Source organism: Phascolarctos cinereus, unplaced genomic scaffold (assembly GCF_003287225.1).
Source record: "Phascolarctos cinereus isolate Bilbo 61053 unplaced genomic scaffold, phaCin_HiC Scaffold_2;HRSCAF=192, whole genome shotgun sequence".
Lineage (NCBI taxonomy): Eukaryota > Metazoa > Chordata > Mammalia > Diprotodontia > Phascolarctidae > Phascolarctos > Phascolarctos cinereus.
The window spans coordinates 402739923-402766021 of record NW_027555625.1 but is presented as its reverse complement, the minus strand read 5'-3'; the positions used below and the strand labels follow the sequence as shown (position 1 = coordinate 402766021).

General features: G+C 41.0%; 1 protein-coding gene across 1 annotated transcript in view; it reads right to left on the bottom strand.

Moving 5' to 3' along the window:
• The window catches only part of TENM2 (teneurin transmembrane protein 2), a 376176-nt gene that overhangs the window by 123330 nt on the left and 226747 nt on the right, over positions 1-26099 (bottom strand). The window contains 2 exon segments of the mRNA XM_020992339.2: positions 3979-4173; positions 23447-23548. Coding sequence (XP_020847998.2) covers positions 3979-4173; positions 23447-23548 — 297 coding nt within the window.

Genomic DNA, 26099 nt, shown 5'->3' with positions numbered 1-26099 from the left:
GACTTGAATTCAAATTTTGCCTCAGACACTTATGAGTTGTGTGACCCTGGGCAAATCACTTAACTTCTCTCAGACACAGCTTCCTCATCTATAAAATGGGGGATGATAGCAGCACATAAACCACAGGGCTGTTGTGAGGATCATATGAGATAACACACATAAAGTGCTTTTCAGACCTCCAAGTGCTATATAAATGCTAGCTATTGTCATTATTGGGTAAGCTAGGTGGTACAATGGATAGAGTGTCAGGCCTGAAGTCAGAAAGACTCATCTTCTTGAGTTCAAATCTGGCCTCAGACACTTCCTATCTGTGTGACCCTGGCCAAGTCACCTAACCTCAGTTCCTCATCTATAAAATGAGCTGGAGAAGGAAATGACAAATCACTTCAGTATCTTTGCCAAGAACACCCCAAATGGGGTCATGAAGAGTTGGACACAACTGAAAGACAAATGTTGTCGTTGTTAATGATTAGGTTCATATTCTTCTAATAAAGAGAAACTTAGAGAGGTATGTCTGTTTCCTATCATCAGTCTCTTTCCTTGCCTCAGACGTTAAAAATCATTGGGCCATAGATTTAGAGCAGGAAGAGACCTCAGAGGCCATCATATTAAACCTCCCTATTTTACAGAGGAATAAAATGGGGCACAAAGAACTCAAGGGTTCCAGGGTCACACAGCTAGTAAGTGTCTGAGGTGGAATTGGAACCGAGCCCTATTTACCTTGCCAAGCTATGGCACAGTGCTGAATCCAGAAGCTCCCGGGAACATATGATAATCTTTTCTTTTCTTTTTTTTTTCAGGAACCAGTAATAAAAGTAATATACAAAAAATAAAAAAGCATCTCTCTTCCAGATAAATTAACTATCTCTACCCTGTTAAGAATTATGGTAGCCAGGCAGGAGAGAATCCAGAAAGATTTATTACCCCACAACTAGAATGTCATCGAATAAACCACTTACTCTACCGAGAAATATGAGCTAAGTGTTCCTGGCCATTGTTACAGGGAAATACTACCTTAGTGCTCTTTAATTAGAGCGGGTAACTGAAAAACAAAATTCAGATTTGAGGAAGAACACTTTCAGTAATTTTTATTTCAAATTTTTCGTTTGGTTCCAGCCTCCTGTGATACTGGTGGGGCTGCCACTGAGTCTTTAGCAGGGAGGAGCAAACATGGTATTTTACGAAGCTTTATAAATGGAAACAGCGCTGTGCTTAAAAAGGGGACAATGGCCTTTACCTACTAAGTACCGGGTGCCTAGGAACTCCAACCCCCTGGCAGCTGAAATCATCAGAACTCATTTAGTCTCAGGTCCTCTGCAGATTTGACAAAAAAGGGTAGTGAATGCATTTTAGATCCCTAAGGATGGAAAAGGAGGTCAAGGAGTTTCACAAACAATATGTACTAGAAACCCCTGAAGAACCATGAATTACACTTATGAAGTTAAATGTCATTGAAAAATGACTCAACCATGAAACTGACATGAAAAACATGGCTGACTTAAACTAATTTGTCAAGCCCTCTTGCATCACTTTTCCACTCCCCCAAACATCATGGAGTGAAACCTGACAAATACGTTGTTTAGTTTTCATGTGCAAATTCGTTAATAGAGCAGCAATGTTTATGCAGCAAAAATTGCGGATCACAATTATCGATTTTCATGCCATTGCCATTTCAGGTAAATTGTTTGAACGATATGACTATGATGAATATCAGATATAAAAAGCTAACTGGAAGAAAAAAAATGCTGACCCAGACTTTCTAATTCCATTTCCTATTTTGAAAACAGCATATGAATCACTCTAGCCCATTCTTTTGGGGCAGCACAAATCAATAGAGGAGATTTCATCCTTTAATAAAGCTCCACGTGGTTTCCTTGTTTTGTTGGGGAGGTTAATTTATTCCAAAAATTTAAATAAGACTGGTTGGGTTCGCAAAAGAGTTGAGAAACCCCTCGAAATTAATTCTCCTCATTTCTTGGGATTTAATACTTGTGTGAACAATATTTACTGAAGGGAGAGATGTTTAAAACAGTAATGTCATTGCTCTGGCACTATCCTTTTGCCAAATGATGTATGCAAAAGGTCGTTTTAACCTTCCTTGTCATAGTATTGGCCTCTTCCATGTTTTCAGTGAATGCAGCTTTGCCTTCTGAAATCCATTTATCTTTAAGAACCTTAACCTTTCAAGCACTGTTATTAAATCAGTACTTCCTCCATCTAAACTCACAATTTGGTTTTATGATGCAGACCTGGGGGCTACCCTTTATTACAGCAAAGACTTATGGAGTTGAATGAGGACACATTGGGGGGAGGATGGCCAGGGAGTCTGGGTTTCACTAAAGACATTATTACTGATATACTTCAGTATATCAGTAGTAGACTTCATGAAAATGATTTATTGTTATCTAAATGTTCCTTTGTTTTTATCACCTGTGAAATGGGTGTCAGGATTCTAACCATTTTTATAAAGAAAATGTTTTGTAGTCTTTGGGTAGAAGAGAAACCATAGGATTATGGACTTAGAGCTGGAAGGCCATCAGGTCCAAACCCTCTCATTTTACAACGGTTAAAACTGAGGCCCAGTGAAGTTAAGTGACTTGTTCAAGGTCACACAGGTAGTAAGTAGAAGGGGGATTGGAAACCAGGTCCGATGATTCCAACTCTTGTCCTCTTTCCACAGTATCACATTGGGTTTGTGTACATGTATATGTGTGTATATGCCTTCAGCATCATTAAATTTAATTTCAATGAAAGGGATATTGCAAGTTGTACAGAATGCCTAGAGAGATGGGAAATAGTACAACTTGATGAGATGGAAAATGGTGTCTGCTTCCTCTTAAGAATGTCTTCCCAATACCCTCTACATTCAGAATACTCACTTTAATTTTTCATCACATTTCATCGGTAAAAACAAAGAACATTCCCAACCCAGTACGTCAGCATCTCCTACTTTTATAAATTGAATGGCTGGTGCTCTCTTCTTCTCCGTCCCTCCATTTCTTCTCTCACCGCCCCCCCGCTTTTCCCCCCTTCTCTCTTTCTCTCCCTTCCTCCCTTCTCCTCCCCCCATTTCTCTTTTCCTCCCTTCCCCCCTTCTCTCTCTCCTGAGCAAGAACTCTGACCATATTTAGTAGGGTTTGATTCAGTTTGTTAAATTCCCTAATTTCTACCCACACATGCCTGAGGCTACTTAAATGTGTGATACAATGAGCTTTTTAGTATTCATCAAATCACTTTTCTCTTGCTGTACATCCACTTTCCTCTAATTCTATGTGATTGTATGTAACCAGAATAATTTGCCCTACATGATGTCTCTAAATGACATGGATACCTGTAGTCTTTCAAGCCTGACTGCTCTGTATTGATATTAATTTTTTGATGAAATATTTGCACAAACTTACATGGGTTTCAGATTATGGGGAAGGATAACAATGCCACTGGGGAGGGGGCAGTCTTGTTTTTGCTTTCTGAATATATTTTTAAAATCCTCCATTTGGAGAATTTGAAAGAAAGGAAGGGGCAAAGAAGGAAAGAGAGACGAAGTGAGAGACAGAAAAATGGAAGTGGAGAGAGGGAAAAGGACACAAGGAGAGGAAAAGAGACACAAAGACGAATTAAAAAGCAGATACTAGAAGGGAAATAAAGGATAAAAGGAGAATGATCCACTCTCAATGATGAATGAGAATGATGACTATGATAATGATAAAGCGCACACACACACACACACACACACACACACACACACACACACACACACACACCCCTGAAATATCCCTAGTAGCTTTCTTTCCATTCTCCTACTTGTGAGTAACACTCTTGAGTATCATGGATAATCTACCCAATAGGACACAACTATGGAACCCTGGGTCTAGAATTAGCAATGGACAGTTATGTTGTAGCCTCAAGCCTTCCCCCCACCTTCTGAAGTTTCCAAAGAGAGGGTAAGACCACAGGCAGAGAGCACATGCCAGTATTTACCTTCCTCACAGTTCCCTCCTTTGTAGCCAACAGAGCAAACACAGTTCCCTTCAATGCAAGAGCCGTGACCTCCACATGAAGGATCGATACACTGACTCAGGGGTACATCACATTCCGCGCCTTTCCAGCCGCTGTAGCACTGGCACGTTCCTTTTGAATACTGTCCATTTCCGCTACACAGGACAGGGCAGGCAGCTATGAAAAGAAGGATGACAGAGTAATAGGTCACACAGTGAGCAAGCACTAGAGAGTCCGTGTCAGAAATCAAGGGGGAAAAGCCATTTTCTGCACTGAACTTGGCAGTCCAAAGACCTGGATTCTGACTTTGATGCTTAATGGCTGTGTGATTAGAGACATGCTACCTAACCTTCTTTAGTCTCAGTTGTATTATCTGTAAAATGGAGATAATAATACTATTTCCACCTATCACACAATTTTGCCACTAAGAAAGAGCTTTATGATCATAAAGTGTTAGCCTAAATAAGCTATTGCTATGGTCATTAAACATATACACATTAAGTCTGCTTGAGGCAGCTGGTGGTGCAATAGAGTGCTGGAACTCCAGTCAGGAAGACTTGAGTTCAAATGTGGTCTCAGGCACTTAAGGGCTATATAACCCTAAGCAAGTCACTTCTGCTTGCCTCAGTTTCCCCAACTAATGGGACTAATAGTAATACCTACCTCGAAGGGTTGTTGTAAAGATCAAATAAAATAACATTTGGAAAAAAAGCCCTTAGCACAGTGCCTGGCACCTAGTGGACACAATGTAAATGCTCACTCTCTGCTCTTCCCCATTCATCATAGCATCTTCAGGATTTTTTGATAGCAGTAGAAGAATACAGTTAGGTAGGAATACTAGTGCAGTGGAGGTGACATGTATATGTGATCATCTCTATCTTCTTGATTTACATATGTCCATGAGAGGAAGAGAAAGGGAAGGATAAGGTCATGACCCTGTTTCTAACGGTTTAGTTTATTATTTGGGAAGGGCTCTTGTAAATATTAATGGGATGGATGTTGAAGTTAATGGTGACCCTAGAACTGGGAATTGTCTCTGGCTTCCATACATCCATGCTCTGCTCTTCCATTCCTCCCTCTCGCCCCTCCCCCAACTCTTCTTTTCTCCTTTCAGAAATCACTGAATTGTAGTTTAGTTGAAACCACCAGCAGACTTAAATGACAACATGATACCTTTTAGCACCAACCATTTAAAGCCATCTCAAAATTATTTTGGTGCTTGAAACTTGGGTAAGACTGGGTAGTGCCTCTAACATTCAAAGATCTTAAGGAGTAATTAAGGTAGATTCATTATCTATCCCCAGTAGCAACAGTTTGTATTATTTTTTTATTTTGGAATACAGGGTAGGCACACATGATTGTGTTTTGTAGTGTCATATATATTTTATTGATGTGGACATATATATGCACATATATGTATCTACACAATACAACTCTGTAATATCTGCATTTTTTTAAAAAAAAGCTTAGCCCTGGGTAATCTCTCCCTCCTTACCCTCTTTATTGCCTGTATACCTCATCCAGCATATATTGCTTTGGGACACCTCTTGTTTTCTTGCTCTATATGGTTATCTAATCCCAGTATTAATGGGATTAGATGTGAATACAATAGTCATCTCTAGAAAAGCATGGAAAGGATCACAGATTTCGAGCTGAAAAGCGGCCTGAGAGATCATTTACAGAAAAGGAAGCTGAAGCACAGAGAGAGGAAGGGACTGTAGTAAGCAGCAGAGGCAGTCTTCAAACCTACGTATGTTGTCTAACTCCACAGCTGATGCTTGTTGCATTACCCTAGGTTGTCTGCTTAATTTGTATAATAGCTGGTCAAATAAGCTGGGACCAGCCCTTGAAAAATGTTGAAGATGGAAGCCTATTTTCAAATGGTATCTGGTCAGCTATTTGCAAAAACAATTTGGGCAAAATGCCCAATAAATTCCATAGCCTCATCTTGCCATCAGAGGAGAAGGGTGAGCTAAGAATAGAGAATATCCTATGCCATATACTGACATTACAGGGTAAGCTCTCCAAAGCCAGGATACTTGGCTTTCTGTTTCTTGGGTCTTCTAATACTGGGATCTATTCACAGTGGGTACAACTACTGGCTGACAAGACAGTTGCTTCACACCCAAGGTAACCTTGTGAACACTTAGGTAAAGAGAGAAGAGGAAGGCATTAAACAATTTGCTGGGAAAAACTGTTTGGTCAACTTTTTTGTTTTTGTTTTTCTGAGAGAGAATTGATTTACTGTCATGTTCTTGGAGCTGGGGAAGGGTTTGAAAATTTCCTCATAAAACTCAGGCTAAAAAACTGGGTAAAAATAGAGATGCCTCTTGGTTAAGACAATAACAATGATAATTTTTTTCTGCTGAATATGGATACTCTACCCATGAATACTGAAGTATCAAGAACACAGTAAAGAACTTTAACTGGCCAACACATTGGTAAAATGTTTCCAAGTTATAGACTTTAATTTTGAATCTGACAGCTTGGTGTAAGAACTTTGAAACTGATGACCTGGGAACGTGACATGGGAGAGGACTCCCTGGCACAGGACCGCCCAAGCAGAGCGTGGCCACATCAGAGAAGGTGCTGTGCTCTATGAACAAGGCAGAACTGAAGTAGCTCAAAAGAAACGAGAGCTGCACAGATTTAGAGAATTCACCCCAAATGTTCCCACGGACTATTTGTGCCCGACCTGTGGCAGAGCATTCCGAGCTCACGTTGGCCTGATCAGCCACAGTCGGACACACTGTCACTAGACTCTAGAGTGATGTCATTTGGGTCCTCTTTGAGAACAAAGGGCAGCAGCCAACCAACCAAGGTGACCTACAGATGGCGGGCAAAGTTTGACTTGCAGGAACATAATAGAACTGGGCTCCTGTTCTAAAAAACGTCAGCATCTCCGTGAACCAAAGTGGACACAAAATGGGTACTTTCATTAACAGCAAAAGAGTTTAAAATGGTTTCTCTTTGTTCATAATACAATCTTTCTGCCTTCCTTTCTTCTTTTTTCTTCCAGAAGTTTGAAATCACAGGTGGGAGTAGAAGTGGGGCCAGGGCTGGGGGGACAGGAGTTGAAATTCCCTAATTGGTTAAGAATGGCTTTAATTTCAAATTCAATGTCTGGAAAATCAAATTAATAATGCAGTTTACCTAAGTTATCCTAGAAAAATTGAAATTAGGACAGATATTTCTTCTGTTTTGCCCCTTTGGGTTGCCAGCAACACATGGGATGATGGAGAAGGATGCCTGCTGGTCAAGACAGAAATCTTTGCAGCATTGACTCGTTGACCTGCAAGTGTTCCAATGGTGGATTGACTGGGGCCAGATTTGATTGACGAGCTGGTCCCTTCACATACTAAAGGAGGAAGTAAGCCACAGAAGAGGAAAGTATATGCTGGGGGATAAGTATACCAGCCCGACAGCAGGGAAGTAGGTAGTCAGTGGAGGGGTCACTGCCATGACTGGCAGCTGTGCTGGGAACTAAAAGGTGGGGCACTCCAGGCAAACACGGAAGGATGTCAGCCAGGAGGTCCTCAGCACTAGACTACTCGGACAAGATCTATGTGATCAAACTGTGCATGAGGGACACAGAGCAGACGCTGGGTTCGCAGGAGCTGTTCAGACAGCTGAGATCAGAGTTGGGGAAGCCTCCTTCGTCTCTTCTCCATTTCCCCTTCTTTTCCCTTTCCTGGGAGACATGTGTGCCTATTCTCTGAACCTCTATTTCTTAAGAATCTGTTTTCCATTTCCTTTTGTCTTTTATGTCAGCGAGTCAATGAACAAGCATTTATTTAGTATTTATTAAATGCTAGGCAATGTATTAAGTGCTAGAGAAAGACATGATCACTGCCCTTAAGAGACTCACACTCTGACGGCAAATAATATGCAAATAATTACGCACATGTGAAACATGAACAAAAAGGAAGGTGATTTTGAAGGAAAGGGACTAGCAGAGAGTGTGTGTGTATGTGTATGTGGGGGAGACCAGGAAAGGCTTTCTGTAGAAGGTGAGATTTGAGCTGAATCTTGAAGAAAAGAGTCAGAAGTAAAGAGGAAGAGCATTCTAGACATAAGAATCAACCAGTGCAAATGAAAAATCAGAGTATCTGATGCCGCCTGTGAGGAACAGCAATCTGGTGTAGCTGGACTGAAAAGTTCATGGATGGAAGTGAAGTATAAGAAGATCCCAAGAAGACAGTACGGGGCCAGGTTCTTCATGGTTCTAAATGCCAAACAACTTAACATTTGGTTAAACGGAGGTAACGGGGAGCCCCTGGAGTTTAATGATAGCAAGGAGGGGGAGGAATGGGGTAAGACCTTCATGTTGGGAATCACTTTGTCACCAGGAGGATGGACTGAATTCGAGAGACCTGAGGCAATTAGAAAGCTACTGAAATAGTTCAGAGAAGAGGTGACAAGAGCTTTTTAAGTAGAGAAAAAAGGGAAGTATATGAGAAATGTTGTTACGGTAGAAGACAAGATCTGACAACAGACTGGATACATGGGGTAAGTGTGATTGAGGGGTGCAGAATGACACCATGGTTGTAAGCCTGAGTGGCTGGTAGGATGGTGTGCCCTCAACAACAACAGGAAAGTTGGGAAGATAAGTTCTGTTTCAGATAGGTCAGGCTGGAGGTGCTTACCAGACATCCAATATGAGATGTCCAAGAGGCAGCTGGTAACGTGGGGCTGGAACCAAGAGGAGAACTTAGAGATGGATACATAGCTTTGAGAATAATATACATGGAAATAAAAACTGAACACTGGGCAGCTGATGAGATCACCAAGCAATATTGAATAGCAGGCCCAGGGTAAAAGCCTCCCATTTTAGTACTAGCCCATGTGTGTCCTTGCCTTAGTATGAGACAGAGAGAAAGAGACAATAGTGGAGGCCTAGGAACACTTAGCAGGACAAAGAAATAGATTTTTACAACTGTTAAAACAGTGGCATATTTTACCAAAATACTTCCTGCCTTGGGGACTCAGGGCAAACAAAAGAAAATGATCAATTTTTATTTTTATAACTTCTCAGGGTGGAGAGAGAAAATTGGACTTGGATCTTTCTGGACAAACAATTCAGCAGCTTTGGCTGGCAGAGACTGTGATAAATTGGCACTAGATGGAAAGGTGTGGCACTGCCCATTTATTTTCCCTTTCAATTGTTTTCTCAGGACTGAACTCCTCTGGATTTGACTACCATGCACCAGGAAACTCATTATCCTGTAAAATCACTTCAGTCTTCAAACTCACACCTTATCAGTACCCCTTGCCCCAGGAACCCTTCCTTTGGATTCAAGAGGGAGTTGGAGAGCTTTTCCCAGAGCTGCCATTTAAGGAGAAGGTCCAGGCTAGCCATCTTTTCATTTCCCACCTCGATGCAATCTTCTAGACCTTTGTGTCATCCCCTTTTCTGCTTCCTTCTGTGTATTATCTTCCCCCATTAGATTGTAAGCACCTTGAGGGCAGGGACTCGTTTCCTTTTTCCTTTGGTGTTCCCAGTGCTTAGCAATATACCTGGTATATAGTAAGCACTTAATAAATGTTTATTGATTTATCTTTTAGTTTTCGAAAAGAAAATCACTTTGCCAGGGGGATGGAACAGAGGGAAGAAGCTGGAAAAAAAAATGTCATCCTCAAGAAGGGCCAAGAGAGCGAGAGAAAAGGAAGGAGTCCTCCTGCCCCTACGACGGTGAGGCCAATTAAGACAGAGTGATAACCTTGCTCACCCAGCACCGCTCAAAGCCACACCACCAAGCTCCTGCTAAATGTCCAATGCGAAATATCTATTCTGCCTAAGTCTCTGCCTAAGAAGCAACTACAAACTCAACCCGAGTGCAGTCAAAAATGCATAACTTCTTTATGCTTTTTGGCTATCAGGACACTGCCTGGGCTCTGCTGGTGGTACTTAAAAACGCACAAGGATAGGCTGATTAGAAGAGTGAAGTTCTCTAGTAATCCATTTGCTACGAGGGCAAACTGAGGGCAGATAAATGCCAAGTGAACTCCTCACCAATGCTCCTAGGGCTGCCCTACACCTGAGAACAGCTTCTCGAGGGGATAATTGATTCAGTCTCTGACATAACTCAAACCAGAGCATTGCAGCAGCTGAGTCCATGGTTTTCCTGCGGGGAAAATGCTACATACAAGCCAGATGACTAGGATAGTTAAAATCTTTATTACATCATATTTTTATAATTATTAAAATGTGGCTATCCCTTATTTTCTGTATTAAATATTTTATGAAAAATAACACTGGGCATCAAATATCTGCTTTTTTTCAATAGATACTGAATTGAAGCCAGCAGACTTGTTTCTCATGCAGGTGTTTCAAGATCAACTTGGAAACAACAATTCTATGGAGTTAAAATAAAGGAAAATCTATTACATACCAGAGGAAAACATCATTAAGAGATATTCATCAGAACGTTGGTCCCTTTCTCTTTTCTATGTTTTGTCCAGTGAAAGGCAGATAACAAGGCAGAGAGAAGTCCAGACCTACATGAGTTACCTGTATGGAAGCACATTAACCCTCCCCCACTTTAGAAATATTTTAATATTTTCTCAGAGTTTTGGCCTAAAGTCCTTGATCTCATCTACATAGAAAAGTTACTTGTACTTAATCAACGTGAGGAGACAGTGTCCTAGCACAAAGTTCTCTAGCATCATTCTTGTCAAAGTCCTAACCGCTTTCAAAAGGGAGAAGCCTCATCAGCCTCACCTGAAAACTGATTAATCAAAACTGAGAGCACTTTGATTAATTCAATTAAGACAAGTAGCACTTGAGTTCACCTTCAACCAGGGAAAAAAGGAAAATCCTTAGGGGGAGGGGTTAAAAAGGGATTGAATTATTTTAGGAAAAGATTCTCCGGGGGTGTGGAAAGTTAAGTGGCTCAACTTTCTACTTGATGAATCAAAACTGTTTATCTGAACTTCGTAACTATGTTGTACCTTAATGTGGAATTTCTACTTTTCTTTTGATGTGGGTCAGAGGGACTTTCAAAGGCAAGATGGATGTTTTTCTCTTTGGATTTTTTCTTTCCCTAAGAAAGGATGCTTAGAATTATTTAATTAACAACTTTGTCTCTGGCAGATTTGTGCCTAAAACAGAGAATACAGTTTTTCTTCAACAAACACAAAAGCATTTCTTGTTCCTACTCTTTTTTATTTTCTTTCTGTCATCTAGGGGAATACGACAGTATGTATGTGGGTTTCTATTAAAAATCAATTAAAACATTGGTAAAAAGTTATCATCTGTGTTTTACTACATCCTATAAATAGCAGTTCTTAAGAGTTATGCAGAAGAAAAGTCAGTGTTGCCAGTAACACCTGACAAGTTAACAGGCCGATGCCAAAAAAAGAGACAGGATTTAGACTAACCTAAAGAGTCTGATGCTTATCTTAATGATCGAGATGGAAGGCTTTTTGTTTTCTAAAATTCCTTTCTCACTAACGGGGACTTTTCTGTGATGAGATGAATGAATCATCATTGTTATTTGCACCATGGGAGGCAAGAGAAGAAATCACCTGTATTCTCAGTCTTAACGAAAATGAGCTCTCCACTTGAAGCACGAAGCAGATGGGGCATCTTAAAAGGGGTCTAAAGTTTCTAAAGTTGGTTAGCACTAAAGAGCATCGTTAAAAAGCCCAGCACTCTGCAGTTCCTGCATAGATGTCCTCATGTATAGATAGAAATCACAAATAAAGATGTTTTCAAATGAAAGTGGTAGCATCTGTACTAGCTTCCCTTTGGAAAACAGACTCTTCCACACTGCTGAAATCCAGCGTTCCAAAGGCAATGTAAAGGCAGCAGGGGACCGTTTGGTTTCCTTCAATCACTAAGGGGGATATCTAAACACATATAAAAGAACAGATTCTTCAAACAGGGAAAAACAGACAATGAACATATAGGAGAAATGCAGCGTGACACTTTGTCAAGGTGCTGTTAGAAGAGACAGAGATAGACTTTAGGGCTCTGTTGCTCACAAGAAGCCACTTGATTTCCCAGCATCTCAGTTTTCACATCCAGTCAATGGGCAGAGCACCGACTGCTGACCTTGTAGGCTAAAGCTCGGTCAAGGATCAATTACAAAGTACAAATACAAAGTGCCAGGGAGATTTCGACTAAGGCTAACAGAGCTCTATCTGAAGCAAAGGCTATTACTTCCTTCCCTGATAGTGCAGCTGGTCTCTGTGCAGCAAGAGCCAGACTGGACTCAACCAGTAGAGGGAGCAAGGGGACTCTACCTGACAGCCAGGGTCAGAGTCACTGCCTCAGAGGGCCAAAGGGCAGATCCACCCAATTCCTCATTCGGATTCTGTCAAATAGCACATTAATAAGCAAGAAAGGGATTCAGGGAAGAATTTCCAGAAGGACAAAAAACTCATCAGGTGTGTCAAATCTCTGACATTCAGAAACCATGTGGGGAAAGCAGCACACGCTGACTTAAGCACTAAAGTATGGATGCTTTAATTAATCCGGGGTGAATTTAATTGCTTTAGTTAAGTGGAAATCGGGTTAAAAATGATGCAGAGCATGCTGGGGTGTGTTAAAAACATGACATATGAGTTGGATGAATCGATAAATTAAAAGTGCACAGATGTTTTAATTAAACCCAGGGAAGTTAACGAAGATCGCTAGAGACTTTTAAGCCTATGATTAATTCAATTCATTTAAAATACCTGTAGAGATATGGGGATGCTTCCATTTTGAGAGTTATAAAAGTTCTCAATCGATAAGTACTTAAGCTGTTCTTCAAAAAAAAAAGTGTAAGTTGTGTTTTTTTAAATGACTGAGCAGCATTAATTACATAATGAATATTTAAATTCTTTCAAGTACTCAGCAAGCTTTTTTTCTTAGCTCCAGCCCAAACTGAGAAGGCTGTGGATTTTTCATTATTACTGGTTATGTGACCCAAGGTATCAGCATGGGCTTCTGTTCACCTTCCTGCCTGCTGCCATCTGTTGCCCCATTATCTTATAGCTCCTACCTCTGGTGACTTTGTTAAGAGATCCTGCCCTGTAGAGCACCCCCTGCCCACTGGCCCTGACCTACCTGCTCTCAAAAGATTGGTTTATTTCCTAATAAAGAGAGGTTTTGCTAAGCACAGCACTTCACAAAACCTGTACAGATCAAATTTATAACATATCAAGTTTCTCTGGGGTTGGGCAGTCTGCCTTCCAAGACTGCTGTGCGACTCTGCTGGTGGGCTTAAAACAAGGGTTTTCGGCTTCAGTATCAATTTAATCTTGGGAGCTGGCTCCTTTAAGCCCTTAAAAAGTTATTTATATTTTGTAATATACCATAAAAGCATCCTTGGTTGCCAAGTTTTCAGGGCTCAGGGCATAGACTATCACTTCATCACCAAGCAATAAATTAAGTTAATATGTACTATGCCTCTGAAACCAGGGAGGCAGGGCTTTCTCCACCTCTGTAGTGGGATTCTGGGAGACAGACTGAATGGAGGCTGGAAGTGCCACCCCTGAGTTCTGCTTCCTTTTGTATTTCTCATCAGAGGCAAGAGGGGCAGTACTGCATGCACCTGCTGTGAACGTGCCATCCAAGACTTCGTATTAGCCAGAGGAATCTCTCTGAGTTGTACTGAGGCCAGCCATGTGCGTGTTGGGGGTTGGGGGTGGGCTAAATTCAGATGTCATGTTGAAATAAGGAGATGAAATGATGCTGTAGGCAGACACCCAAGGCCTTTTGGTTGGAGACAACTTCATCTTAATTAGCAGGGAGTAGGGGGCTAGTTGCAAAAGAGGCAATAGGATAGAAAGAGAGGAATAGGGAGAGGAATAGGATAGAAAGAGGGAAGGTTAAGAGTAAAAATGTGGATGTCTCCATGAATGTTCCAGTCCACATGGTCACTGGGGGAGGAGGAGGGGAAGGGAGGAACAGATGGGATTTCAGCCTTTTTCTTTGGAGAGCAGAGAGGCCAGCTGTTAAACATAAAACCTGCTTCCCTGCCAAGTGAGCCTAGGATGCTTCAAACTTCCAGAAGGAGCCTGTCATCAAGAGGTACTCCTGGAGCGGTGAGGTAGGAGCCCACCCCACATAAAACTCACCCCACCGTTCTGGAGGGAGGCATCTGACAAGCTCTTATCTAGATCAAATGGAAGGAATTGCTATGCATGATCATCTGTCCCAAGGAGCAGAGCAGAAAAAACACAGAGAAGGCTCCGAAGGCATTTTGGCAGCATGGAAACCCTGACTAATGAAGAGTAGATCAAATGACTGATCTCCTAGTAGAGTGGCCGGGAAGCCTCAGACAGTCCCAACTGCCTATGTTGCTGCTGAAGTGTCTAGCTACGCATTGTAGTGCTGTCCATCTTGCTAGTATTTCATGTCAAAGAGGCAGTGGCAGCTCAGTGGGTAGAAGTGCTGGGCCTGGAATCAGGAAGACCTGAGTTTGAATCTAGAGTAGACTGAGGCTAAGTGACTTGTCCAGGATCATATAACTAGTATGATCCTGGGCAAGTCACTTAGCCTCTGTTTGTCTATTTTTCCTCAACTGCAAAACATAATAGCACCTACCTCCCAGGGTTGTTAAGGATTAAATGAAATAGAATTTATTTAAAAACAAAACAAAACACTCAGCACAGTTCCTGGCACATAGTAGGTGCTATATAAATGCTTATTCCCTTCCTTCAAAGATCAGGCTCACGAGATCTTCCCAGAAAAGGCTGGGAGTCAAGGAGCAACTCTCTTCTTTTGGAAACACTGCATTTTTAATTTTCCAAATTAAATTAAATTCAACAAACAGTGATTAAGTTCCCATTACAGGTAGAACACTGTGCCAGGTTTTGGGAGAGAGAGACAAAAATCTTAATTCAGACATAGTCCTTGCCCCCAAGGAGCTTCCACTGAGGTAGCAACTCATTTCCCCATCACTTATTTTAGCACCAACTCTATCTACATGTATGTGTATATTTTATATATATGTGTGTGTGTCTACATATGTGTGTATATATGTGATTTGGTATTACGCATAGTGTCATACATACATATATATATATATATATAAAACATTATTTTGTATTTATTGTTTATCTGTTCCATGTATAGTAGTTTTATCTTCCCAATAGAACTATGAACTCCTTGAGCACTCAGGACCATATCTTACACTTCTTTTGTATTCCTTACAGAGTATATACAGTACGGTGCAAGTTCATAACAGTTGCTGATAAATACTTGTTGAACTGAATAGACTGGATTGTAGCCTAGCATGTAATCTGGAAACATCAGGCATTAATTAATATCTTCTATTTTTTCCCAGGTATAAAGCTTGCCACCAAGAACAGGATGTAGAACTGCAAACAGTTACTTGCTCATGAATTCATCACATGGGGCTCTGGAAATAGATGGAAACCTTCATTTTCATGGTGCAAGAAAAAGAGCGAAGCTGACTTCTGACCAAAAAATAAAGGAACCTGCTTATTTAGAGCAATTTTAGTGACTGAGCATCTTTATCATTCTGAGACTGTAACTAGAGAGTAAAGAAATTCTGAGTTCTTATGTTCCTTCTGATAGCGAAGGATCTCAGAATGCCTCCCATGGAAGTATTAATTTGGGAGACAGAAACAAATGGAGGTTGGAAGTGCCACCCTTGAGCTCTGCTTTTTTTTGTAATTCTCATCAGGAACAAGAATGGCAATACTATGTGGACCTGCTGTGAATGTGCCATCCAAGACCTTCACGGCAGAGGAATCTCTCTAAATTGTAGCTAGGTGAGCAACATGGGTGGGTGGGGGTAGGCTAAATTCAGATGTCATCTTGAATTAAGGAGATGTATATATATCACACTGCATATATGCAAAAGCCTGAGATAGAAGGAGTTTCTGTGACTTGTCCAGTAAGACAGAAATGGACCTCAGATCTCTACTACGGGTCTTGGCTCCTTGTCGTTGCACTCTTAGCAATGAAGGGCAAAGAGACGGCCACTGTATATGGCAGGAGAGGGTACCATCTTTATTGCACTATTTAAAGCAGGAATTCTTTACCTTTTTGTGTAACGTGGACTGCTTTGGCAGTCTTGTGGACCCCTTTTCAGAAGAATGTTTTTCACATGCATAAGATTAGGATTATAATAGATAACAAAGGAAGCTGAAAACTGGTGAAGATAGAGGTGTGATTTTTTTCCCTATTCAAGAACACAAAACCTTCCCTGAGACCTCTCCATGGACCTTTCAACAAGGGACTCCTGATTTGATGAGAGGAAGGGCCTGGAAAGGATGAGGATAGGAAGGATGTCAACGATTCAGAAGCCTGAAACTTCTCTTTGTTGTTTGTAATTTGTGGGAAGTCCCTCTCCCAACCCTCAGCTTTGATTTCAATGAAAGTCTACACCCCACCAGGGATGAAGAATAATAAATGTGCCATGTAATGGTAGGACAGCAATGTGCAAAGAGGAAGATCCCTGCTGATTTTCCCTGTTTTTAGACAAGCTTGCTAAGAAGCTGAAACCAACTTCTCAAGATGATATTTTATGTTCTGTAGCAATGGCACTTGTGGTTCTCCAGTGACAGCTGTAGAGCAGCAGGAGTTGTCATTTCCAATACTTACTAACTACTTATTACCCAATGACATAGGTTCGGGTTTGTTAAGTTTGTACTGCAGGGTCGGGGCACAAACAAGACAAAAAAAATAAGCAAACACAACAGCCAGTATCAAAACGGACAATCAGAAACCCTGGGCAGATGCAGCGCTTCTGTTTTATAATGCAAGCAGGATGTGTATTTCAAATGTTTGGAGAAGTCTATTAAATATACAAAGGGACTCAAAATGAAAAAAAAAAGAATAAAGAAAAAACTTTGCCCTCAAGCTTAGACTTGCGCAAAGGGTGATGGTGATATACTTTGTCAAGACACCAAAAGCAGAGAGAAGGAATGTAAAGTAATGAAAAAGCCACACAAGAGGAATAGACAAACTTAGAATAAACAGCAATTTGAATAATGAGTGCAATTATGGCCGGACAGGAGAAGCATCTGATAGAATATGAAACCCATCACTAAAGAAAAAAAGGCCATCTTTACTTAAGGTATGAATCTGAACAGACTGCACATTGTACCATGTGGCCAATTCAATGTATGTACATAAAACGTAGATACAACTGTCCTCAGTTCTTTGCATGCTTCCTCTTAGTTTTTCTTCTCATTCCCATACCTGGTCTTCAGCTCTCTGCAGGAGATAGACCATAGCTTTTCCCATATATCTTTACCATCTTATTATCCTTCTATCTGAGTGACTACAACATTTATAATGTGCTTGTTTTTTGGGAGGAGGGAAGGGAGGGAAGTCTTGATGCGTGCTGTTATACTTCCTCATTAGGTTGCTGTGAGGAAAAGAACTCTGTAAATCCTAGAATACTGTGTATGTGAGTTGTTAGAGGTAGCACAGTGGGTACAACACCAGATCTGGAGTCAGGAAGACCAGAGTTCAAATATTACTTCAACACCTATTGGTTATGTGACCTGGGCAAGTCACTTGACTTCTGCTTGCCTCAGTTTCTTCAGGTGTAAAATGATCAAATGCATCAAATAGGTCTGAGAGGCCTAGGGTCAAATCCCTGTATTTTTCGGAGGCTGGATTTGAACCCCAATGCCAAGGTTGGCTCTGTCTACTATACCATGCTGCCTATTTACTCACAGAGGTTTAAGAAAGGCAGGGTGGTATGATAGCCAAGACAGCCTTACAGTCAGCAAAGTCTTTAATTAAGTCCCACTTCTGACACACTATGGCTGTGTGACCCTGGATAAGTCACACACACATGTGTGTGTATATGTATGTGTGTGTGTATATGTATATATATTATATGTGTGTATACACACATACACACACACACACACACACACACACACACACACACACATATATATATATATATCTCATCTTTGGCTGTCATTGGTTCAGATGTTTCAGATCTGTTTCCCTACCTGTGCTAAGCCGATGAGCCTTTTTGAATCAGGTACTGTGATATCTCATGTGGCTCATCACTCACGCCTCTCCAATGTCCTGTTTCACTTGTGGTTATCTGTGTTTGTATCATAGCTCCCTATTTGACTGTAAGAGCCACAGAAATAAGTACCACACTTATCTAAATTTTATCTCTCCCAACCCCCAGCACAGTGCTCTGCATACAGTAGGTACTTAACAAATGTTTAGTTTATTTTCTTCACATTTCATTATCTCAGACACTACTGAGAAGAGGCTGGAACATGTAGGAGGATCATCATTAGAGCTGGGAAGAATGGACCTCAAAACTCATCTTGTCCAACCCCATCATCTTAAAGATGTGAAAATGACTCACTGGGTTTATTGGACTCACTCTGGGTCACAGAGGTAATTAGTAGTAGATCTGGGGCTTGAACCCAGGTCCTCTGATTCCAAATATCATGCTCTTTCCATTGTACCATACTGCCTCACAATAAATACTTAAAAACTCAATAGCTTTCAGCATTCACTGCAAGAATGCCTTTGGAAGCTCCATCCAGGCAGGCATTTTTATAACAGGAGAAGAGGCAGTGATAAAGCCTCAGATGTATCTGAGGAGATGGGAGCCTCAGCAAGGGGTCAAGAAAGCAAACATGTACTTCTGTCATTTGGAAACATGTTCAGTTGCTTTGCCAAAATGGGATCTCTATCATAAACATGGCCAAGTCTCTACCTGGCAAGGAGAACCAAGGCTGCCTGCTGCCTGCCATGCAGAAAGCTGGCAGATCCAGAAGCATCCTGGGTGCAGGCTTCAACAAAGGCATAAAGGTGAGTCTGAATCTGTCACTGGGGAGATCAGGGGCTTGGTGCCTCCTGAGGGTTTTCATCATTAAAAGAAGGCCAGTCAGAACAGAGGGCAGGGTGGAGATTCAATGTCTTGTTGTAGGCTGCAGGAAACCTGGAAGCAGCTGTCTCTTCTTTCCTTCTTGCTGACCCTATTACTCCATCCACTCACAGGTTACTTACTGGTAACACTTCGGGAGATGCTTCGGTGCATGTGTTGTTTCAACAGTGTGGTTTGCTTTAATACTACTAGCTATCCTGACAAAATAACGTAAAACTGCAGAGAGACACCCTCCCAGCTCACTTGACTTATGCTCCCTCTGAATGAAAAGCTCTGTTCTTTCTGGCTTAAAATCTCAGGAAAGAGCTTTACATATGATAAGTGAAATCAGCAGTTGCCCATCCGAGCCGCATACTCCAGGCTAGAACAGAGTCACATCAGCCTGCCAATTGCCGCCTGACTCACCTCATTATTTAGTTCCCAAGTGTTGCTGGGGTTCAGGTATCTTCAGGGTCAGACACACTTGAGATGCAGTTTTGAACCCTTGAGTCGTTCTCAGAACATGGGGCTCTCTGGAAAGTGGTCTTAGCCTAATATGAAGATCCCTAACTTAGAACCACTAGGAGGATACTACTTATCTAAAGTTCTTTGAACAGTCATCACCAGGATGGGGGCATCCACATGGCTTCAGCAGCAGCATCCTTTGAAGTGGACGTTCTCATTGATCACACAGTGGCTCAATGGATCAATCAACAAACATTTATTATTAGATGCTTATGGTAAGCCCCACTGTGTGTTAGGCACACAAAGACTAACTGAGGCAGTCTGTGCCTTCGAGGGGTTTACAATTCATTTGGGGAAAACAATACATAAATATAGAGGTAGATACAAAAGGTATAGGAAATAGAAACAAGGTGTTTTGGGGGAAAAAGCACTAGCGGCTGCAGGGGTTGGAGGGGAGGAGACCAGGGGAGGTCTCATGGAAAGGGTGGCACTGGATCTAGTCTTGGTCTTGAAGTAAATGAGGGATTTAGAGAGTACATCCACATAAAAAGGATGTGCATTCTGGGCACAGAAGACAGCCAATGAAAAGGCACAGAAATGTGAAGTGGGCTTTTGTACTTGGAGGAACAGGAGGAAGGCCAGTTTGACTAGATTGTAGAGCTAGTGAAGGGGACTGATGCATAATAAGGGTGTAAAGATAGTCTGGGGACATGTTGTGAAGTGTTTTAAATGCCAAATGGAGGAGTTCATATTTGCTCCTAAAGGTAAGAGTGAGCCACAATATTTTATTGAATAGAAGAGTAACACGGTCAGACCTTGTTTTCTTGTCTGAGCTCAGGGCTTTGGAGTTTAACAAGATGTAACCATAGGGCCCGCTTATTTACAGATTTGAAGAGATATTACCTTGCTTCTGAGGTACTTATTTAAATTTTACTTATAGTAGACTTAACATTGCATGTGGGAAGGAGGGGGGAATTTTTTTTTTCTTTTAAATACCCCCCAAAGGCTTGATTCTCTGTAAGGATTAACAATTCAATAAAAATACACAAAGCCATTATTAGAGTTTAGTAATAGCTCTTAGGGATGTGGAGTAACTTCTTTAACAACTACTCAATCATCTGGGCCACAAGGATCAATTATAAATCACTGCTAAAACACATTCATTGTATACCCAATCCCACCACAGTGCATGCTAAGAATGCATAACACCACACAAAAAGATACTTTTAAATATCCCAGTGCACATCACATTACGGATCCATAACACAGAAGGCATGCTAGTGCAAAAATCAATTTAAAATAAAAAGTTATTTAAGTGGCCAGAGTACTTAGGTTTAAAAGTCTAAGAGCTAGGCATGCAGTCATGAAAGATATGGTTTTAAAGATTAATAATATGTAGACGTTTTCCAGTGCTAAAATACATTTATAACTTACATGCTATTATTCAGTCAGTCATTCTTTCAACAAACATTTATTAAGCACCTACTGTGTGCAGAGCACCTACTGTGTGCAGTACTAGGCGCTGGGAAAAATACAAAGTTTAGATAAGACATGGCCCCTGCCCTCATGGAACTTGATAACTTGTGTGGGGGGGGGTAATACAAATAAATAACTATGATACAAGTTATTACATCATTAAAAGCATTAGAGGACTAAGTGTATTCAAGATCTGAGATGGAAAGGCTTCAAGAGATCAGGGAAGAAGTGACAGTAGATTGGTTTTTGATACAAATATGAATTCATCAGGTAAACTGGGGGAGGAAGGATATAACTGGCCTAAGAAAATAGAATGAGCCAAGGCACGGAGGCTAGAGAGCCTAGGGAGTGTTCGTGTGGTCTGGGCTTAATCTGACTGAATTGTAGAGTTCCCAGAGGGAGAAGTATAAGATAAAAAACGAAAAGAATGGTGGTTTCAGATTGCACTGGGCCTTGAATGCTAGGCAAAGGAGAGGAGGAGGAGGAGGAGGAGGAGTAGCAGCAGTAGCAGTAGCGGCAGCAGCTAGCTTTAAGGTTGGCAAAGCACTTTACAAGTTTTATTTCATTTTATCCTCATAAGAACTCTGGGAGGTAGGAGCTATTATTATCCCCATTTTACAGAGGAGGAAACTGAGGCAGACAGATTTTAAGTGATGTGCTCAGGGTCACATGGCTAAGAAATGTTTGAGGCTGAATTTAAACATGGGTCTTCTGAACTCTGGGCCCAACACTCAATTCATATCAATCATAAAAGCTCCTTGATCATCAATAGGTTCAACATTCCATTAGCTGAGGGATGATGTAACTTGTAGGTAAGAAAGGTTATTCTGATATGAGGGCTAGATTTGGAGGTGAAGAGACAGTCCAAACCATTTCTTACATTGTAAAAATGGGAAATTTTGTCCTTTTTTAAAAAATTCTCTCATTTCAGTAAAATTAGATAACAAAATAAAATCCTCTAGCTAACAGTACGAGTTCTGCTTTGAAGCCTCCAGTGCCCATGGCCTTCAGAATGGACATGCCGTCTGACAACCACCATACTGACCAGGGAAACGTAGGGATCTCAGTCACATCACAGCTTTTGTAACATTTTTTGCCTTCCTCTTTTTTTTTTTTTTTTGCATATGTGCACCAGCTTTTGGACAGGATATAGGTTCAGTGGTGATGTAATATGTAAGAGAATGATGCCTTCTTTCCCTGTTTTCAGTATCTCTGAATTTTGTGAATTTCCTTAAGCTCTTCCTAGATTGTTACCTGTAGGAAGTATACTTAGGCCATATTATTTCTAAATCAGTGACCTCTATTTGTATCAAACGTGGGCAATAAAGTACAAAGCATCCCCTGTATCTTATTTGTATTTGTAATTTGTCAATAATTTTCTCAGCTCTGTTAGTAATACTTAAAAAAAAACCCCCAACAACTTGGCCTGGTATTATCTAGTATTCACAGAGTAGTTCCTATTATTTAGTGACTCCTTCTTAGAGCATCCAGGAGGATGTGCTGAATGAATGGATAGTAGGATCATGAGAGTTCAGACCCAGAGAAGGGATCTAAGCTCAGGTACTTTGGTGCTAAAGCCAGTGATTTTTCCATTGAATCCTCCCCCTACAGAAGAGCGGAAGAACCTAGAACATGGACATGTTGGGTGATTTGCAAAAGTTCCACAGAAGAACTTGGAGAATGGTTCTTAAATGCCTTGATCCTATTCTTGTCACAACTACTAGCCTATGCTTCTTCCAAAGATTCAAGGGCCCAAGTCATTCTTGGGTATGGGGAGGGTGCAGGTGAATTAATAATAACACAATTGAGGAGTAATCCTACTAAGGTAAATCATATTTCCTAGATTAAGAACATGGACAGGTAGAATGAATGAAATTTACTAACACAGAGATGCTTAATCTTCCATTACATGGAAGTTAATGATTATTACAAAGGAGCGATGGTAATTCACTCCCTGCTTTTACAGGAAACATAGCCATCTCGTTTTTTCTTTTTAAGCAAATTCTTCTTCTCTATACACCTTGGTATCAAGGATAATGGCCCTGCTTCTGTGGGTTACACTGGCCAATTCTAATATATTAAACCAGACTTTTAGCCAAAAGGAAAAGATCCTCAAATTCACACAATATATCAGGAGCCATAGAATCTTGGAGCTGGAAGCTGCCTTGGAGATCATTTAGTCAAAGGATCCTTGATTAGAAATTTAGAGCTAAAAGGAACCTGAGATGTCATCTTTTATAGAAGAGGCATCTGAGATACAGAGAGGTTAAGTGATTTGCCCAGAATCACACAGCTAGTAAGCAGGATTTGAACCAAGGTCCTCTTGACTCTATCCACTGCTCTATGAAGTCTCTCAATATATACCTAAGCAGCGATCTTATCTACAACCTCCCTGACAAGCAGTCCCTGTGTTACCTGCTGATAGACTTTCAGCAATAGGAACTCATTTCCTAAACCAGTCCACTACAATTTTGGATACTTTTTTGTTTGCTCAGAACTTTTTCCTTTTAAAAGGCATTCATCTGACTCTCTACCCCCTCTACCCCCTACTCCTCATTCTGCTAAGTGAGGGCCAAGAAAAAGAAGTCTAATCCTTCTTCTGTGACCCTTCTATCCCCTCAGACCTCTCCACTAGGACATAAAGAACCCACTAGACAGCTTGGAATCCTGCTTTTAAGCCTCGTGACAAATACCTTTAGCGCAGTCTGCTCCATGGAATCCGGGGAAACAATGACACACTCCAGACACACACTCGCCATTGCCATGACAATTACGTGGACAATCCTGCACCGAATCTGAAAGGAAGAAAACTTCGATGATTTCCTTCTCCTGTGGGACTTGGATGAAATCTGATGGTCACCAGTGGGATCTCAGTGGGATCACTCACCTTTTTTTTTTTAAAAGATCTGTTGGAGATATCAGTGCCAAATCCCAATGTCATTAGTTTTGGTTTGCTGGCAGTTAAGGTTTTAAGAAATGCCAGGATTTGAAACTCCAAACCTAGCTCAGGCCCTGGCACTGAGCTGAAGTTTAATAAGTACTTGTTCAGTGACTACCCAATTCAATTAAGCAAATATTTATTAATTGCTTATTAGGTCCAAGTCACCAATAAGAGAATGGCAATACAAAGATAATAGCTAGCATTTAAATAGAGTTTAATTTGTAAAATGCTTTACAAATATCATTTCGTTTTATCCTCACAGTAATCTGGGAAAGTAGGTGCTAGTATTATCCCAACTTTATAGACAAGGAAACTGAGGCAGGCAGAGGCGAAATGACTTGTCCAGATCACACAACTAATAAATGTCTGAGATGAGATCTGAACTCAGATTTTCCTGACAGTGCTCTAAACACAGCCCTGACTTTGTAAAAGAATAAGAGATCACTTTGCTGTCTACATAAATACGTATGAGTATCTAGGAGGCACAGTGAATAGAGCACCGGCCCTGAAGTTATGAGGTCCTGAGTTCAAATCCAGCCTCAGGGACAGCTACGTGGTGCAGTGGATAGAGCACCGGCCCTGAAGTCAGGAGGAACTCAGTTCAAATCCGGCCTCAGACCAAACACTTGACACTTACTAGCTGTGTGACCCTGGGCAAGTCACTTAACCCCAATTGCCTAAAACAAAACAAAACAAAATTTTGCCTCAGACACTAGCTGTGTCACTTAACCCTGTTTGCCTCAGGTTCCTCATCCATAAAATGGGCTGGGGAAGGAATGGCAAAGCACTCCAGTATCTCTGCCCAAGAAAACCCCAAATGGGGTCCCAGTCAGACACTATTGAAACAATTTAGCAGCAACAACAATAAATACATATAAGCCATGGCATAAAGGGAGAAGATCAAAGGAATAATCCAAAGTTCTATGAGAAATTCGAAAAAGCAAAGAACATTTCCAACTATGGGGATCGTGAATGGCTTTCTAAAGGAGATAATGTCCGAGTTAGATGGAAATACCAATGGGACGGGATTGGGTGGGTTCACTTCATTTATACAGGACAGTGAGGGCAAGAAAAGCAGGAGGTTCGTAAGTACAATCTGACTGGAACCCAGGCTAGGAACTTAAAACATTTTTGGTAGGCAATGGCAAGGCACTATGGATATTGAAGTAGAACAGTGGTTTATTTTGGCATTGTCTTAGTTGGTAGCTATATGACAGCCTAGGGAAGGAAAAGGTTAGATTCTGAAACACTGGTTAGTCAAAATAGTTTCAAGGAGGTGCGCAAGAGTATAGAGTCTGAACCAGAATGATGACAGGATAGATACTGCAGGGGTGCTGTTGACAGCGCATTGCAATTAACTGGATATGGGGGTGACAATATGAAGGAGCAGTCAGTGATGGCATCAAGGTTTCAAGTTGGGGTGACTAGGAAGTTGGTGCTAATGCCAAGAGAGATAGAGAAGTTAGAAAAAGGGGGAAATTTTTGGGAGTAAAGATACTAAGTTTGGTTTTTGATGTACTGAGTACTGGGATACGTATGATGCCCAGCAGGCAGTTGGAAATACAGGATCGAATCTTGGGAAAGGCAGCGTCTAGAGATAGAAATTTGGGAATCACCTGTCAAGAGGAGAAAATTGAAGCCACAGGAGTAGATGAAGTCACCAAGAAAAATAACTCACACTTGAAGGATAACAAAATGTTTTCTTCACCACAGTCCTCAGAGGCATTGCAAACAACATTTACAGATAAGGAAAATAAGGTTCAGAGAGGTAAGTGACTTTCCCACAGTCATATGGCTAGTCTATATCCAAGTCAAAATTTAAACCAGGTCTTATGACTCTAAGTTCAGCACTTTTCCTATTAAAACACACTACTTCTCAAAGAAGAAGGTGCAGAAAAGAAATAAAATCAAATGACAAGGATTTATCACTGACCCAGTATGTGCTTGATGAGGCAACTAGGTGTCACAATGGATAGGGTGTCAGAAAGACTCATTTTCCTTAATTCAAATATGATCTCAGACACTTACTATTTGTATGACCCTGGGCAAGTCACTTAACCCTGTTTGCCTCAATTTTCTCATCTGTAAAATGAGCTTAAGAAGGAAATGGCAAACCGTTCTAGTATCTTTGCCACAAAAACCCCAATAGGGTCATGACGAGTCAGACAGACTGAAACGACTGGACAATAATAACAAAAACCCTCAAGGAGTTTACATTCTATCGGGAAAAGACGAGAAGTGCACATAGAAGGATGCGTAATATCCACAAAATAATGCAGCGTAATTTTAGAGAGGCAGCGTGATGAAGTCGATAAAAATCTAGGTGTTTTGTTTAGGAAGTTCCGGGTTCAAGTTCTATCTCAAACTCATACCGTATTGACTACATGACCCTGGCAAGGCACTTA